This window comes from Cryptomeria japonica, chromosome 9 (genome assembly GCF_030272615.1).
Source record: "Cryptomeria japonica chromosome 9, Sugi_1.0, whole genome shotgun sequence".
NCBI classification, from domain to species: domain Eukaryota; kingdom Viridiplantae; phylum Streptophyta; class Pinopsida; order Cupressales; family Cupressaceae; genus Cryptomeria; species Cryptomeria japonica.
The window spans coordinates 482,963,934-482,982,736 of NC_081413.1; the positions used below are offsets into that span (position 1 = coordinate 482,963,934).

The 18,803-nt window shown below is 33.1% G+C and overlaps 1 protein-coding gene across 2 annotated transcripts; it reads left to right on the forward strand.

Annotated features, from left to right (window-relative positions):
- The first annotated feature begins 4,213 nt into the window (after positions 1 to 4,213).
- On the forward strand, positions 4,214 to 8,019 carry LOC131057918 (pentatricopeptide repeat-containing protein At2g03880, mitochondrial). Of its 2 annotated transcripts, XM_057992040.2 has the most exons (2): positions 4,591 to 4,727; positions 4,819 to 8,019. In XM_057992040.2, the coding sequence occupies exon 2, from the start codon at positions 4,859 to 4,861 to the stop codon at positions 7,799 to 7,801; it is 2,943 nt and encodes a 980-aa protein (XP_057848023.2). In that variant the 5' UTR covers positions 4,591 to 4,727; positions 4,819 to 4,858; the 3' UTR covers positions 7,802 to 8,019. The 2 variants fall into 2 exon arrangements, with proteins under 2 accessions (XP_057848022.2, XP_057848023.2); XM_057992039.2 differs by having other exon boundaries at positions 4,214 to 8,019.
- Positions 8,020 to 18,803: the final 10,784 nt, after the last annotated feature.

Genomic DNA, 18,803 nt, shown 5'->3' on the forward strand with positions numbered 1-18,803 from the left:
ACCACCCACATAGGTGGTGATGGCGTGATTATTTCTTTTACAATGTTTTGACATTGTTGTTGAATGCACATATCAGTTTATGTTCTTTTCATCACTAACACTATGTTGGTTAAAATGAGCTTAAAGAACCTTTGGATTTTGGCTTAAAATGAACACTGTATGATAGAAAATCTTCAATTTTGATATCACTAGAATTTATATTATATCCATTTTATTAGTCTTGTGTTTAAGTGTGAGAACTACCTCGAGAATTTTTCATTTTGGTTCTTGTAGTGGTCAATGGGTGAGTGATATATGTTGGAAAGACCCCCCTTCATTTCTCATTCTCTTGGAATTGTTTTGGAATCCCTTGTAGACCTTGTAGTTCTTGGGAAGCGTCCCAATCATTGTTGCATGCCAGAGATTAAGTGTGGTTGTTTCCCTTCATCTCCTAATCAATTGTCAATATTTTGGAGTTTATTTTGGGTCGAATTTTTATTTATGTGAATCCTAGGCATTCTCCTTGGGTTTGAAGTGTAGACATCTAAAAATGTCTCACTGATCATTACTAATTATTCATCTTATTAATTGAATAATTTTCTTCAATTATTTAATTAAGCTAATTAATTCTTCTCAACTGACCTAATCATCATTATTCATTTTTCTTACTACTTATCCAATTTCTATCATTTCTTAATCATTTCATCATTTAACCCTTTCTTAAATATTAACTAAATATTAATTATTTAATTAATTACGATTAATTCCCTTAATTAAATAATCTTTATTATTAAAGTAATCCTATTTTTAATGATTAAATAATTTCATTTAAATTATTTAATTAATTAACTTATTCCTCCAATTCCTCAAATTCAAATTTCAAATAATTCCATCTAATTTCATTTCTCTCAAATTCACATTTCACCAAATTTGAATTTCAATAAATTTCAATAAATCTCATGTGCATTTCATCATTCGAAAATCAAAATTCAAATTCAAATAAAAATGAAAAGTAATTTCAATTTAATCTCCTACAACACATGTTGAAAATCATGACTGATTGATCAAATCAGTTAACTAATCAGTTAACTCTCCAATCTCCCCTTTTCACTCCAAATCACCTTTTCTGACTAATCAATAAATTCAGTTGTCTCCTCAATCAATTCAATCAACTGACTAATCTATTCAAACATCTCCCTAATCAATTGAGTCAACTATCCAATCAATCTTGTTAACAAATCAATCAATTCACTTAAGTGATCAATCAAAATCATTGAACTATCAATCAACACTCCAGTTCAATTGCTCACCCAATCTATTTCAAAAATCTATAAATTCAACCTCGTTTCACATTAATTTTCCTAGAATCAGAGAATCATAGAACCACTATCTTCGGAATTATTGTGTCTTACTTTTGTAGGTACTCAAGCCCAGCACTGAGAGCCATACCAAAAGAATGATGAAGAATATCAATGGAAGCTATGATTCAAATCAATAGAGGGATTTTTCATTAGGTTGTTATTCATTCTATTGATTTTGATTCTATTTCATTGTTATTTATTGGGTTTTCTTAATTAGAATTGAATTCTAGTGGTTAATTCATATATTTTAATTAATTATGCATAAAAATCCTGTAAAATATGAAGTATAGAAATGGTCATTCATTTAGTCTCTAGCTAAGATAACTATGTTTTTTGGACTATAGCACAAAACAAGACATCACATTTTTTGGAATTTCACATAGAGTTTAGATGCCAAAACATTTTTAGGACACCCAAGTACTAGTGTGCTAGTGTCTCAACATGTTAATATCCTTCTAACACACTACGATCCTCTAGTGTGTTGTAGTCCTATGTTTCTTTGAGTAAAAGGTACTTTCAACCATTTTCTAAGGAAAATTCATAAATAAAAGTTGCTCCCTTTGGCTCGTCGAGTCTTCATATGTTGTTGCTTCATCAAAGTGTCATAATCTAATAGTTATTTCATATTTTGTATTGGGAAGCATATCATCACATCAAAATGGATATTTTTTCATTTTTATGTTGGAAACATTGTACTTCCTAGTGGTGCAACCTCTTGTGGAGGTTTTCCCCTTATCTTTAGGTTCCCTTACAGTGATATTTACCACATTTTTATTGGTAGGCATGCCAGTTGTTTAAATAAATGGTGGTCATCCTTTCTACTCAAGATATGGTAACTCCTAGTTGACCCACCTCTTTCTTAGGCTTCCCTTAATATTGTGAATGCCATCAAGTGTATGTAGGGGATTGATTTGAGGTAGGTAGTTCCCTCATCCTATCCTTGTGTTGTTTTTGTGATAGAATGTGATCATGGGTTCGACTCCAATCATTGTTGTGGTGACTTAATCACATGATTGGTAAGTGTTTATTGGTATCACATTTCTTGGAGCAATGGTGAGGTCATTCATGTTGTTAATCTCCTTATGTAATTGTGCTTGATATGACACTTTTTTGTGCATTAGTGTTTAGTGTGCCATGTTAGTGTCATATCATGAATGATATTGTTCTTGTATGGTTCTTTCCAAATAATATTCACTTGGCTAATGTTTTGGGTGTGTGGCTTGGGGCATTACAAAAACTCCCAAGTTGAGATTGTATATAGATACAAGTGGCTACATAGAAACCCATCATTATTATTGTGAAGACAAATAATTGCCATATGATATGACACCACTCAATGCATTTTATAATACCATGATTACCAAGCTAGGTGAAGCATACCAATTTCCATACAAGCAAAAACTTTCTAACCCTACTCTCTCTTCTCTTTTTCATGATTGATGATAGTATTCAAGTTGCATTTGTATATATCTTTACTTGCATGATAGAAGCTATGCATAGCATGATTTTATTTTTTTGTAGGTTCTCATAGAGCATGTAGACCAAAGAATAGATTTACGTGATGAGAAACTAGGGAAGTTGATTACTTTATAAAAATATTGTTACTCTTTTATGACTAAATATTTATTTGTATGCATGTTAATGATTTCTACACAATTTGAGATACATGATCATTAGAGGATTAACATGCACCTCAAAGTGGGGATAAAATGATATGATAAAATTTGCATACAATGACAATTCCCATTTAGTTTTATACACATTTTGAGAGAATAGTTTTGATACATTTATATATTGACAAATAAAATATTCTTGTGTGGAATAAGGTTTCTTCCCCCATGTCATTACTCAATCAGTTACACACGTGTCCCACCTTTTATATACACATACAATATATTACATTCATCTAGATTATACATTTAGTGTGCCTATCATGCACCCATCCACATACATTCATGATCCACCTTGATTTTTCCATTCCCATGTCTCAAGTCATTTTTGCAAGCATGTAACCAATTCACACCCCCATATATAACCTTTTATTTTTCAAATTTTAAATTCAAATGCTACCTAACTAACTACCACCTATTGTTTTCCCACCATGAGCTGACTAAATACTCATTTGTGTAATTAATTACTATATACCTCAATTTAGAGGAATTTAATTGCATTTTTTTATCACCATTGAATAATGAAGAAACATCATTCACATTTAAGAAGGAATGTGCTAAGAACAATTGCATTGAGAACCTAAAACAAATCTAGATCCACACAATCATCCTAGAAGCATCCACATATTAGAAGATATATGTCCTTAATTATTCACACAACTATAAAGTTGTTCTTTTCTAGGGGTTGATCAAGGAGAAAATATACCCTAGTGATCTAATAACCTCTAAATGTATTGTTACTTATTGATAATCCTAAAAGTAGAGCAAATAACAATGAACTAGTCAAATTAGGAAATAGAATTACACATTGTACTAGATCAAGAATGAGGCCAAAATCGTATCCACGCCTATGGAAATGTCCTAGACTTGTAAACTTGACCCTCCACAAAGTTATTAGAATATTCTGATTTTGAGACAAAACACAAATAGAGAAGATCATTCATCAATCCCCAAATTGATAGATTTCAATGGCACAATAAATCCATGTATCAATATTGTATCTAAAACTAAATAACATCAACCTTCTTCATATTTGCTTTCAATAATTAATATTAAATGTTTTAATTTTATAATATCAAAAAAAAAAAAAAACTACCAAAATAGTTTCAAGTATTAAAATTATAATAAAATCAAAATAATACAGGTTTTAAAGTAATGAAAGCCACTGCAATAAGAAGCAGATTGAAGTTCATTATCTTCCCTTCCTCTCCTAAAGATCCCGAGCTTTCTGTTATCCTTATAAGGTAGAGTGATCATTAATACAAGTTACCAGGTTATCTCATCTGAGAAAAGTGAGCTCACCCCAAACATATTTGGGATTCCTGAAGGAAAATAAATAGGTTTAATTAGGTTCTCACCCAATAAAAATCCCAAGACATCAATCAGTAAGGGAGTTTTAATGGAAGAAGTAACCTGTAAACCTCAAAGTAACAGAGCAGACTGTGCAGATGGCATTGACCATTGCAAACTGAAATACTCTTGTAATCTGGATGCAAGATAAATAACAAGTTTAAGAAATATTTGTTTTTTTAAATTGCGATAGAACTTATAATGCCATCATTAACCCATCCCAATTTCAGTATCAGAGCACTCTCTAAAGAGGGTCACTTGAAAGAGGCGCTACACATTCTCCTTACCACACACAACCCTCCTGTGAACTCTGCTACATATATTCAGCTGTTGCAGTCCTGCATTGCGAAGAATTCGTTTTGTGAAGGTAAACAATTGTACTCTCACTTTAATGACAAGGGACATACATTTGTAACAGACAGGCTTTTAGAAAGTAAACTTATTCACATGTATGATAGGTGCGGATGTTTGGTGGATGCTCGGAAAGTTTTCAACAATATGACGGAACGAGATATTTTATCATGGAATACAATGATTGCAGCTTACAGAGGGCATGGGATTCCTCAAAAGTCATTTACACTGTTTCGCCAAATGCAGTTAATAGGCGTGAAGCCCGATCAATTCACATTTGCCAGTGTGCTTCCAGCATGCGCCAAAATGAGAGCTTTGGAACAGGGTATGCAAATCCATGGAAGAATAATTGAAGGAGGTTTTTTGTCAGATGATGTAGTTATGACTGGCCTGATAGACATGTATGCAAAATGTGGAGAAGTAGAGAAGGCACACCAGGTGTTTGACAAAATGCGTCAAGCGGATGTGATCTCATGGACTACAGTAATTGCTGGATATGCTCGAAATGGTTTTGATGAGAAGGCTTTGGAAGTTTTTAGGCAAATGCAACTGGAAGGTGTGATTGCTGACTCATCAACATTTGCCAGCGTTCTCTCGGCTTGCGCAAAGCTTGGAGTTTTGAAACAGGGGCTAGAGATCCATCGAAATATAATTGAAAGTGGATTTTTGTCAGGTGATGTACTTGTGACTGCCCTGATACATATGTATGGAAAATGTGGAAGTATACAAAAGGCGCGTGAAGTGTTTGACAAAACGTGTCATGCAAACGTGTTCTCATGGACTGCGATGATTGCAGGATATGCACAAAATGGTGATCTGAATGAGGCTTTGAGGCTGTTCAAAGAAATGCCTCAAAGAAGCGTAGTCTCATGGACTGCAATGATTGCTGGATGTGCACAAAATGGGTTTGTGGAAAAAGCTGTAGAAATTTTCAAGTTAATGCAATCGGCTTGTGTAAAACCAAACTCAGCAACCTTCGCCAGTACGCTTCCAGCCTGTACAAAAATGGAAGATTTGGGATTCGGTAAAGAAATCCATCAAAAAATTATTGAAAGTGGATATAATTCAAATGTTATAGTTGTGAATGCTCTGATAGGCATGTATGCAAATTGTGGAAGCATACAAAAAGCCCAAAAATTGTTTGACAGATGTGCTCGGCAAAGTATGGGATCATGGAATACAATGATTTTAGGATATGCACAAAATGCAGCTCTTGATGAGGCCTTAAGGCTTTTGAAAGATATGCCTCAACAAAATGTGGTCTCTTGGACTGCAACCATTGCCGTTTGTGCACAAAGTGGTCTTGTTGAAGAAGCCTTGGAAATTTTTAGGCAAATGCAATTCACTAGTGTAAAGCCAGGTTCAGTAACCTTTTCCAACATCCTCCCAGTATGTGCTAAATTGAGAACTTTAGAAACGGGCATTGAAATTCATCAAAAAGTGATAGAGAGTGGATTCTTTTTAGATGTTATGGTTGTGACTTCCCTCATAGATATGTATGCTAAATGCGGAAGCGTACAAAAGGCTCACAATTTGTTTGACAAAATGCCTCATCGAGATATCGTTTCATGGAATGTAATCATTGCTGGTTATGCGCATAATGGATTTGTTGGAAAGGCGTTGGAGGTTTTCAAGCAAATTCATTCGGAAGATGTAGAGCCAGATTCTGTAACCTTTGCCAGCATTCTCGTAGCATGTTCTAAAATGGGAGCTCCTGATCAAGGTATGGAAGTTCATCATCAACTAATCGAACATGGATTTTTATCAGATGATATAGCTGTGACAACCCTTCTAGACATGTATACAAAATGTGGAAAGATAGATAAGGCACATCAATTGTTTGACAAGCTACCTCAACAAAATGTTGTCACATGGTCGGTAATCATTGCTGGATATGCACAAAATGGCCTTGTTGAAAAAGCGTTGGAGATGTTCAAGGAAATGCAAGTAGCAGGTGTAGAGGCAGACATATCCACCTTTACCAGCATCCTCCCAGCTTGTGCCAAATTAGGAGTTTTGGAACAGGGTATGGAGGTCCATAAAAAAATAATGGAAAGCAAAGTTATGTCAGATGGCGTTGTCACAAATGCACTAATAGACATGTATGCAAAATGTGGAAGTATAGAAAAGGCACACAAAGTGTTTGATAAAATGCAGTATCCAAATGTGGTCTCATGGACAACGTTGATTGCAGGATATGCAATGCATGGCTACAGCAAGGATGCCCTAAAACTTTTTGAACAAATGAATCACTCTGGAATCAACCCTAACCATGTAAGCATGGTTTCTGTTTTATTTGCATGCAGTCATGCAGGTCTAGTAGATGATGGTTGTAAATACTTCAACCGCATGAGTGATTGCTATTGCATTACGCCTGCAATGGATCATTTTGTATGTATGGTTGACCTCCTTGGTCGTGCTGGCTTTCTTCAAGAAACCCTAAACTTTATTATCAAAATGCAAGTAAAACCTGCTGTGACTGTGTGGATTTGTTTTCTTGGTGCTTGTAGATCATATAGGAATTTAGGGTTAGGAGAATTTGTGGCAACACTTCTTTTTGAGATGGACTATAAAAATGCTGCACCATATGTTCTTCTATCCAACATTTATGCAGATGTGGGCAGGTGGGGTAGCATTCAAAAGGTGAGGAAATTAATGAAAGATAATGGAATTAGAAAGAATCCTGGATGTAGTTGGATAGAAGTCCACAAAAGTCTACACGTCTTTTGTGCAGGGGACAGATCGCACCCACAAACACATGAAATCTATTCAAAATTGGAGGAATTGTCTTGGGAGATGAAAGCGGTAGGGTATGTTCCTGATACAAGACTTGTATTGAATGATGTGGAGGTGGAGGAGAAAGAATTATTGCTTTGCTACCATAGTGAAAGACTGGCAATGGCCTTCGGTTTGTTATACACATCCCCTGGAACAACTATTAGAGTTGTTAAAAACCTTCGAGTATGTCATAACTGCCACACTGCAACCAAATTTATCTCAAAGATTATTGCAAGAGAAATTATTGTGAGAGATGCAAACCGATTCCATCATTTCAAAGATGGACTATGTTCTTGTGGAGATTACTGGTGATGCTGAGTGAATCAGACTACAAATCAGGCTCGCATTATACCAAGATGTGCTGTGTGAGACATGAAGTGGTAAGAAGGAAACTGATCTATTTTCGGTTTTTAAATTTTTTTTTTCTTAAATGTTTGAAGAGATGGAACGTGCTGTTAAATATATCAAACCATATTGTATGGTATGCATGTCTTCCTGGATATAATGATGGAGTTGAAAGCCTTGCTTTATTAGCACAGAGCAGTAATGCCAATGAACTGTTCTTGGGGAAGCCTGTGTGGCTGAAGTGAAAATAAGGAAGTGGTGAAAGAATGGGAAATTCAAAGGAAAGTGAATGCTAGAAGGAAATGGAAAGCTGTTCAGGTAGCAGGAAATATGAGAGAAGGGAATTAGGAAAGCCAATTTTTAAAGTGCTCAGCCTGATTTTCATTTGGCAAGCTTATAATTAATTATCACTTTAGAAGTGGCTAAGGGAGGGCATTAGATAATCAAAATACAAATAATTGGGTTTCTGAGATGACCACTATTCTGAGTGATTAAAAAGCATTTTTATTAAATTTAGACTCATTAGGGCATGTGTTTTTTGGACTTGGAGTTAGACTTGGGCGACAAAACTCGGCACATTTTGGCAATTGACAATTCCAGAAAAGCATGATAATTAGATATTATTATTATACAAACAATAAAAAATATTGAGGGCCAGGCTCACGGAGTCTGGCTAAATGAGACGGAAGGTCTCATTTTGGCCCGCTCGTACTTGGAACCAGGAGACTCGTTGGGTGCTTGTAAAGTTCTGTAAGAGTAAGTAAAATACAGTCTTGTGAACGTATCTGTTTCAAAAATGTGAATGATAATCAAGATGGTAATAAAGATAGTTCCATGTTTGCGATTTATATTTTAAATTTAAATTGAATGATTTTTATTGTTTTTTGTTTAACAGCATAGAGTTTGTGTAAAATTTTATCAAATCTGTACAGTAAGAATCTAGCTAGGAAAGTAAGAACACAACCTGCAGAATAGAGAGAAGAGAAAATTTGAGAGCAGAATGAGAACAAAACTGTTTCATTGATTAATTGATGAAAGAATTACAAAATATATTGAACCTCTGCGAAAGCATAGAACAAAGGAAAAAACAAAAGCCTTTGTGAAAGCATAAAACAAAGTGAAAAACAGTAATAAAACTGTCTACCTTGGTTAGCTTATAATAAAACTGAGCAACAGCAGATTTCAAATCACGAGAATAAAACGTGTGATAAACATCCATAAAGGATGGATAGAGAAGTTCCGTAAAGCAAGGAAGAATTGGCATTTGTAGATTGCACTAACACCCTCCCTTAAGTCTAATTGAGGAGATTAAAGCCTAAGGGAAGGAAAGAGGGAAAATCCAATAGGAACAAAACCACCCCTCAAAATAAACACTAACTTTGCATAGCAGCTTTTATGTTGCAGTATCCTTCACCCAAGAAGGTCTTGGAGAAAGTGAAAATGAAAAGATAGAACCCATTTGTGCCTCCACAAAGAAGAGAATCCAAACCAAAAGAATATGCATCTTGATGTGAGTTGACATCGGAGAGATGGCATGTGTCATCAATGTTGTCATCATGGTCAAGAAGAGATTCAACAAACAAATGATAAATGTCTGATAGGATGATATCTCTCTCATTAAGAGGACAAAAATGAACCTGCTAAAAAGAATGTGAGGTAGCATTTGGAGAAGCCAAAATCTCTGTCAAACTGGTAGGTGGAGGTGATTGAATAGCTGCCAATACTAGAGGTGTAGAAAGAAAAGAATTAGGAGGAGATGTCTTTGTGTAATCAAGACAATCAAGACTTTTCCAATAAGCAATTTCCTCTTCAGGGTCATCGTCATACATAGGATCATCATCATTATCAAGGGAGAGGTCTATAGTTGGATCATGTGGGAATGGAGGTTCAGTGGGATCTCCATACATTTCCCATAAAGTGGTCCAAAGAGTGTGAGGGCACTCAATGTGTGATAGAGCTCATGATGTGTGGTCCCCAACACTTAAACCAATTAATCCTAAGACATGATCATTTCTACTTTCCCATGCACATTTCTGCCAACAAATACTTGGTTCTGGAATAAGCCCATACAAATGTGGCAATAGATGAATCCATTGACAATACTTTAAATTTCCATCATGCTAGGATTTGTAGTTTTCTTCTTCCAAAGTGATGATAGATGGATAATATTTAATTCCCATTCTAAACTTAGATTACCCCCTTTTGGAACTTTATTTCAGTTCATGGATACATAAATGAAATTAACAAATGACCTTCAAGACAATGAAAATTTTCATTCTAAAACAACTCTAATCTTCAAAAACTGCAAAAGATTGTTGTGCTTCTTCTTTCCAGCACCTGTGTGCTCTGATACCATGTAAAATTTTATCTAAACTTGCACAATAAGAATCTAGCTAGGAAAGTAAGAACAAAACTTGCAAAATAGAGAGAAGAGATAATTTGAGAGTAGAATGAGAACAAAACTGTTTCATTGATTAATTGATGAAAAAATTACAAAGTATATAGAGCCTCTGTGAAAGCATAAAACAGAGGAAAAAACAAAAGCCTCTTTGAAAGCATAAAATAGAGGGAAAAACAGTAATAAAACTGTCTACCTTGGTTAGCTTACAATAAAACTGAGCAACATCAGATTTCAAATCACGGTAATAAAGTGTGTGATAAACATCCATAAAGGATGGATAGAGAAGCAAGGAAGTTCCGTAAAGCAAGGAAAAATATGTGTTTGTAGATTGCATTAATAGTTAGAAAAGTTTGGTTTGAGCGTGAAGAGGAGTTTTATATTGGCCCAGTGATGGTGAGGTTTCTAATTGAAACCCCGTGTTTACATGTGGTTTTAAGGGTATAGGAGTGACTGGTTTGAGCATGGGGTGTAGTATTATATTGGCATAGTAATGGTGAAGTTTCCGAGGGTACATTTTTGTGGGTGCTTTGGATCTATTTTAATCGAGTAGGGGATTCTAGGAAGCTACAAGATTAAATAGAATTCTTTCTTCAACAATAGTAGTTTTTTTTTTAGTTCGAAAATTTTAGTAGGTGTAGTTGGAGTGGGGCTAGAAATTGTCCCACCAACTTAGGCATTTGTTTTGCCACTGATTAATCATATGGAGTTTTTTAATTTCTCATCAATTAATTATTTTATTATTTTATATTTATTTACTCTACTGAATCGAATATGCAAAATAATAAAATTCAGGAGACCACTAACTTTCATAAAACTAGGAGTATAAACTTCTAAGCTTAAACTACAGTACAAAATTTATGGGAACACTCACTTTAAAACGATCCTAAAAAATTTCAATAACACCCACTAAATTTTTTTAGGAAGCCCCTCTTCATGGAACCTTGCCGTAATTGAAAACCCGTGGGTACATGTGGCTTTAAGGCTAGAAGGAGCCACATATTCTCCACGACATCCTTTTCCATTTTGATTGTTTTTCCCTAGCCACACCATCCTTTGTTGTCCATATTAGTGATAACCCATCTATTGACCTTCATCCCAAGAGCACTCACTACTATAAACTTGGTAATGATGTCATTCTATTCAATGGTTTTGATGAGGTTTGCATTGCAACCTGTACGATGCATTTATATGATCTTTAATGAGAATGAGTTGAGCTTCAAGATATAGATTTTGATATTATGTCTAGAATGGAGTTCATTGGATGTGTGCATTACCATGACAACATGCATGTTACATTTCTTCTCTAGTCAAATGGGACTCCAAATTTCAATTTCTTATTTTGTTCCTTCTTTCTATGGCTACATTTAATTTACTTTCTTTCCTTGTGGTGGGAGTATGTAATGGTTATGTACTTGCTAACATGTCTTTGGTCCCCCACATTTGGTATTTTGATGTCTCCAATCTCCCTCTTTTTAGCATCTTACTATGGCTTTCACTTTTTGCATAATCTCTTAGTTCTCTTCTCATAAAGAATCATCATTTCTCATATAATGGTTGATTATATGTTACTGATTACCTTTCTCATATCTCCTAACTAATGTCCAATTGTGACTCTTCATCATAATTGAGTATAATGTTCTATCTCATTTCTTATGGAAAGCAACCAAGGACTAATTTCCTTGTATCATGCATCATCATAACTTTTTATGCTCTCATGGTTCTTTCCCAAAGGATTATCAATTTGATAAGGAGTGCAAATAACCTAAATACAAAGATTATGATAAAAGAATATACACCAAAGAATTTAACATGGGTTTGTTATGTTTGTGAGCTGCTAATACTTTCCACAAATCTTCTTTACTCCTTTGATTTACACTCCTCAAGAAAGATTAAGAAAATCTCCTAGTTAAGATATCAATCTCTAGCCATGGGTCTACTTTTTTAGCTATATACATGATATTCTAAACAAATCTACTATCTATCTCCTCCGCTTTCACTTATTCTTCTATATCAGGATGCATTAGTAGATTCACACAACTTGTACAATAGAATGCTAGCTAATTATGAGGAGCATACTTTGAACATATAAAAAATATGGTAGAGTTATCCACATTTCTCTATTTCTTAGCTAGTTATTGTCATTTCTTAATTTGAACATCCTCTTTTGTGATGCCAACACATCATCAACATGAAAATCTCAAAACACTTGGAGCATGACAATATTATAGCAAGGAGTTAAGTGAGGCTCAAGAGAAACTTCTATACAATTTATATTATATATTATTCTTAAAACTATTATTTGATAAGGTTGTCATTAATCTTTCATCGATTTTTCATTGTTTGAAAAGTATTAATGGAGTCGAACAAGATTGCACCCCTTTACAATATATTTTTGGTATTTACTTTAATGAATTCAAGGATTAACTTTTGTAAAATATTCATGTGTGATGATTATTTATTGTATTGGATAAATACATTAACTATTGTTTTTTATGGTTTTTTTTTCAAAGGGGATTTCAAAAGGGTTTTCTAAGTTAAAATCTTTTGTTATAGTGAGTATGCAATTATTTCATTTTATTAAACTTAAGATTCTATTAACATTACTTTTTCTATATAAATTTATTAGTATTATTATTTTTTATTTATTATCAAAATTAGGGTTTAGTTAGTTCTTTGATAGTAATGGTTTATTGGCTTTTTGATAAATCTTTTCTTAAGTGAGATCTTTATATGAATGAATTTTGCGTGTCAAGGAAAATGGTAAGCACTTCTAGAATGAAGATACAAAAATCAAATGGCATAAATTTGAGTTATGAAATATTAGGATCTAGGATCTAAGATCTTCTTAAGGATAGAGATCAATGTGTGGCTATATTAAGAAAAAGTCTTGAATATTACAATATAAGACTAAATAAAATGTCAAAATTTTAATCAAGTTGTGTATTTTAAATTTAATGTTGTTAATTGTCTTTGGAGAAGCTATCTCTATGGAAACATGGGACAAGTTGGGGATTTTGTCCTAGACAACGCCCTTAGTAAATCATTTTTTTCTTAAAAAATAGTTTTACCTCAGAGGATTTTCAATGCTTCCATAATAGAACATCTAAATACATTTCACATTGTGGTAATTAATAAGCCTATATGAATTATAATGGATGAAGATAAATGTGTTACTTTGTTATGTTCTTTGATAGATTCATGGAATAATCTTCTTATGGCCATTTGTAATACATCTAAATTAAAGCTTGAGGATATGTTCATGTCTGTGTTATTTGAAGAGATAAGGTGAAAATCCATGAATGATCTAACAAAGCATGTTTTGTTTGTGAGGGGTTCTTTTTATATGCACAAAATTTGACATACACAACTTTTTGGGGAAAGGTCAAAGCAAGCCATATGAAAAGAATATAAAAGAGACCTTATGATTTCCAAAATGTTGCTTTGTGAGCACCATTGCAGTGTGACACGTGTGTAACAGTTTCAAAATAGATGCAATTGTTGCAAGTGTTGACAAGTTGACAAATTTGTAAGAAGATCCATTAATGACAAGAGAAGTGTAAATTTGATAGCTTGTGTTGTTGACACAAAATGATAGGTTTGCAAATTTGATAGTTTGTTTATGTAAGCATCAATTTTGAAGGAAAATATCTATTTGTTTGATTGTTCATGTGGTGTTTTACAATAGATTGTATGTTTTAACAAGAGCGTTTTTTTCGTTTGAGGGTGTTGACAAGTTTTAAATCGATTGTTGTTGTATAAACAATGTAATTCTTGATAGCCAATATGAGGATGATATCATGAACATATCTATCTCAAACCTCCCACAAACAACTCTAATAATTTATTAACTAGAAGAATAGGAAATGAGAAAGTGTTGGTTTGATTTGTATTAATTAATATGATTTATTTAATTTATTTTAGCATATTCTTTGATAGTTGCAATGTTGTGGTGTAAACCAATTTAATTAAGTTGTGATTGCATTGGTGATTTGAATTTAGTGTTATGTTTAAATAGAAAAAAGATTATAGGAATCAAAACAATAGAAAGGACTAATCTAACAAATTATTTATTGAATTACTTCTATCCTAATCACTAACAAACAAACTACTAATTTGAATTCATTCTAACAACTAACAATTGATTATTATTCTATTGGAAACAAGAAATGTAGATAAAAATTTGAGCATTAGCATTGTGCCTCAATCAAAGAGATAAATTGGCAAAAAAAAAGATGGTTGACGATGCTTTGTTCATGTTTGTACTTAAAAAGGATGTTGGTCCTCTTGATTCATTGTACACAAACTACCTAAGGCAACATCCAAGAAACAAGGAGCATGTTAAGGGATATTTAGAGTGATTATGGATGAGAAAGAATGGAGGGAAAGCAACTAACATAGGTTGTAAGAGGATTGATAGTGATGTAGTTTTGTTTTTCTTAATTTTTTTGAGTGTAAACATGGTAATAGATGATGAATTTAATGAAGAAAGGAGGTGTCATGCAAGGTTAGTTTCATGTCCCCTTTTTGTAATAATCTATGTTTGGACCAAATTGTGCATTTCCTATTTCCCACATTGTTGGCACACACTTGTTGTTAAACCAAAAGGTCGCCTTGTTAATTTATGATAGAAACACTAGATTAATGGATCCATAGGAGGCGGTTAGTCCATGTCACTAACCCCAAAGAGGGAGTCTAATCATTGTTCAACAATCCCCCTTAGCATCACTAGAGGGGATTCAAACCAAACATCTTTGGCTTTGATACCATTTTTGGACCATGCTTGTCGTTAAACTAAAAGGTCAACCCATTAATTTCTAATACAAATGCTAGAGTTAATGGATCCACAAAAGGCAGTTAGTCCATGCCATGAACCCCAAAGGAGGACATTGATTATTTTTCAACATACATCTCCCTTGCTCCCACTTTATTTGCATGTTTTTCTTCTTCCCCTAGTGTCTGTATAAGGTCCTCAAAATATCTAGATTTGAAGGCATGTTCAATCTTCTATGTGTTTTCATTAGTTGAAGTTTCAAGTTTCCTCATCCAAGTATCTGATCCCATCTAAGTCCAACCTACCCTTGGTCCTTGTAGACTCGTAAAAAATCTCACATTCTCTTGCATCATCAACTCATTTAGTCATCTTGTAATTTACTCATTTATCCATCCCCTACAACCTTATCATCTAGTCATCCCATCATCGTACTATCACCTAGGTCTTGACTTCATCTAATCATCTCCTAGACATTTAATTATTCATTACTTCACGTTATCATCTAATTGTCCTATCGCCTAGGTCTGACTTTTATACAATTATCCTTCAATTTTATTCATACATCACCTAATACACATGTATCATCTTCATATCACCTAGGGTACACATTATCATCTAATTCCTAATAATATAATTAAATAATCAATGTTATTTGATTAAAATTGACTATTGTCATTTATCCATTTAATAAATTAAATATTCCATTTAGTTGTCCATAATTATCACTTAATTAATTATTTATCCACACACTATTCATTAATAAATTAATTTAATATTAATTTCCACCTCATATGCACAAATAATCAAATTAATTAATTATTCAATTCATTATTTCGACCTCATCTAATTGACTCATTCTAATCAATTCGCTCAAAGTCACTTTCAATGCCACTCATCAATCAAATGCACTTCATTCATGCAATCGGTTAACTCATTCATGCAATAAGTTCCCTTTAATCTCTCATACATTTGGTTAACTCCTCAATTAGATATGTTAACTAATAAATCAAATCTAATCATATTGATTTAATTATTTTAATTGAAATTAAAATAATATGCAACTCTTCCATGTATGCCATATCTCCCACAATCCCCTAAATCATGGATTGTATATGGGGTTCCAAATTCAATTTAGTCATTCATTAGTTCTCCTCCAAATATATAAAACAATATCATCTATCATCAATTATTAAGCATCACTAAGCATTCAATCATACATCAATATTATGTCAATTTGTCATTTAAATTATGATAACATTATGGTGGCAAATCAAACACCCACATCACACATGAGAATAGCTTTACATTCAACTCAACTGGAGGTTTGAATGTTATATTGGTTTCAATTTGATGTTATTTTTTTGTTTGACATGTGAATCTATTCATCCTATCATGCCTTTTATCCTTCTCCTACTCCTCCTTTGTATTTTCCAAACTTTTAAACCTATCTTTACTGGCACACCCATTGCTCAACCCTAATAACTCAACTTGTGATATGAGTCTTGTGGTATCTTTGGCCACCCTTGATCTTATCATCTTTACTTTCATTCTCTCCACAACACCCCAATATTGTTGTAATATCCTTAATGGACCATTTTGACAACATTAATTAAAAAAGTGGGACCTTTTCCTACCCATAATCATTGTTCAAATTTGGAGCTATGATTTGCATTATGGTCAACCCATCATTGTTGTGATGGGTATAAAGGAGTGAAAACATTCATTCAAGGGGAATCATCTACACTAAACAAAATTCCTTTCAAAATCCATTTGGAGTAATTGTATTTGAACATGTGGAACCTTGGACAAAAAGCCTAGTGAATTTGGATGATTGTCTCAAATAGAGTTTGCATTTTAGCTTCATTAGACATAGACTCTAGTTGCATTGTATGGACCTAAATATCAATTGTTGTTGGTATTAATTGATGTTGTAGCTACTAATATTCCAGAACTATATGAATGTAATACAACCGTTATTGTTATATGAAAGAGATTATGATTTACACCTCTTATTTGTTGTTCATTATAATAAGAAGATCAAGAGTTATATTTGTCATTTGTTGTTTGAAAAGTAATAACATTGTTAATGGATAAAAAGTGATTTTAATCTAATTTGTCTAATATTTAAGGGAATACTAAGGTTGGTAGTGTTACTATCCAAATAATAAGTGCTAGTTGAAGATTGAGAGTCATATTTATATTATTGTTTTGGCTTATAACATTATAGTTGTATTAAATTTTATTTTCCAACCAGCTTGTGAATCATGGGAAGATTATTTAGATATCTAATTTACAGTAGAATGAGAACTCCAAGATCTAATGGCAATGAGAATAAAAGCCCATTTAGAGAAGGAAGCAGGGAAGAAAAATTCAGATAGGTGAAAACATCATAGTCTACCACAAAAAGTCTAAAATTCTTGATTCTAATATTTAGAAACGTCTATTTTCCATAATTGTGTGAATTGGAAATGAGGCATCCATCAAGAGGATTTCATGGAATCAACCTCACAAGAATCTCCAAGTACTCAATAATAATTGATAGAGTAGAATGAATAATATTCACAAAGCCATGAAACAAGCTATAGCCCTAGAATAGTCAATGCCTCCTAGTCATGAGCAGAAGGAGAGCTCCCCTATTGTTAAAAATATGTTTCTAAAAAGGAGCTGTAAAGAAAGAAACTTTTGTTCTCATGCAAAGAACCATGTAAATCAAGCCATAAATTCCAAGGCAAAGATAAAATGATGTTTAAAGAAAAATTAAAAACCAAAGGTCCAATAAGCTACATAAGTTGAAGGTAAAAATCCTATTTGTGATTTCTCACAATGGTAAAATATTCATTTAATGAAGTTAATGAGAAATCAACAATGCAGACTCGAGATAAAATAAGTGTTCATATATTTTTCTAATGATTCTTAGTGATGTCCAAAATACTTCTATTAAAAATTCAAATCTAGAAAAGAATGAGCCTTTGTAATGTGAAGCATGTTAACAACATAGTGGTATTAATGAGTATGAATATGTGAATGGTATTGAATCTTGTCCTGCTACTATTCATTTTCAAAGCATGAGTTAGGAGAGTGGTAGGGTTGTTTCAAATATCTTGGAGATCTCAAAATTGGTAATAGAAAGTAAACAATTTGATAATATTTTTCATAAAAAGGATAATATTAGCAAAGAATACATAAGTCCCTTATACAAGGATACAACTAATCCTATCTTTAATATATAAATGGTAAATGACACCACTCTTGGAAAAGAGCATATAAATCCATTGTATGAGTCTGAAATTATAACAACTAAGAATGAAAAATAAGAAGATTCAAAGTCGCAAGAGTGTGAGAAGAACTAGATAGAAGGTATGAAACCTAATGATGGAAAAATGCATCTTATTTTATTTTTGATGATATAGATCTTCACATTGCCACTACAAATCATGCAATATTAGGTTTGCAAGATAGAATGGTTTATCCTTCTATTCCCTAAGAATCATAAAATGTTACTCCACTTAACTTCACCGACGAGGAAAAAGAGAAGCATTTTACTCACTCTTATGAGTATAATATATAATATGAAGGAGATAGTATAAGCACATGTGTACTTGGCATTATGTCTTTTCAACAATTTATCATCAAGGCGGGTGCTACAAGCATGGGAAAAGAACTAAGAATATCTCTAGCAATAAAGGACACTAGGATCCTTTTACTCAAATAAAAAATTGGCTATGCATCAAGGAGTGGGATCCTAGTGGATAGAGTGTCCCTATAATTCATCTTGGTATAAGATGCAACATATTTGA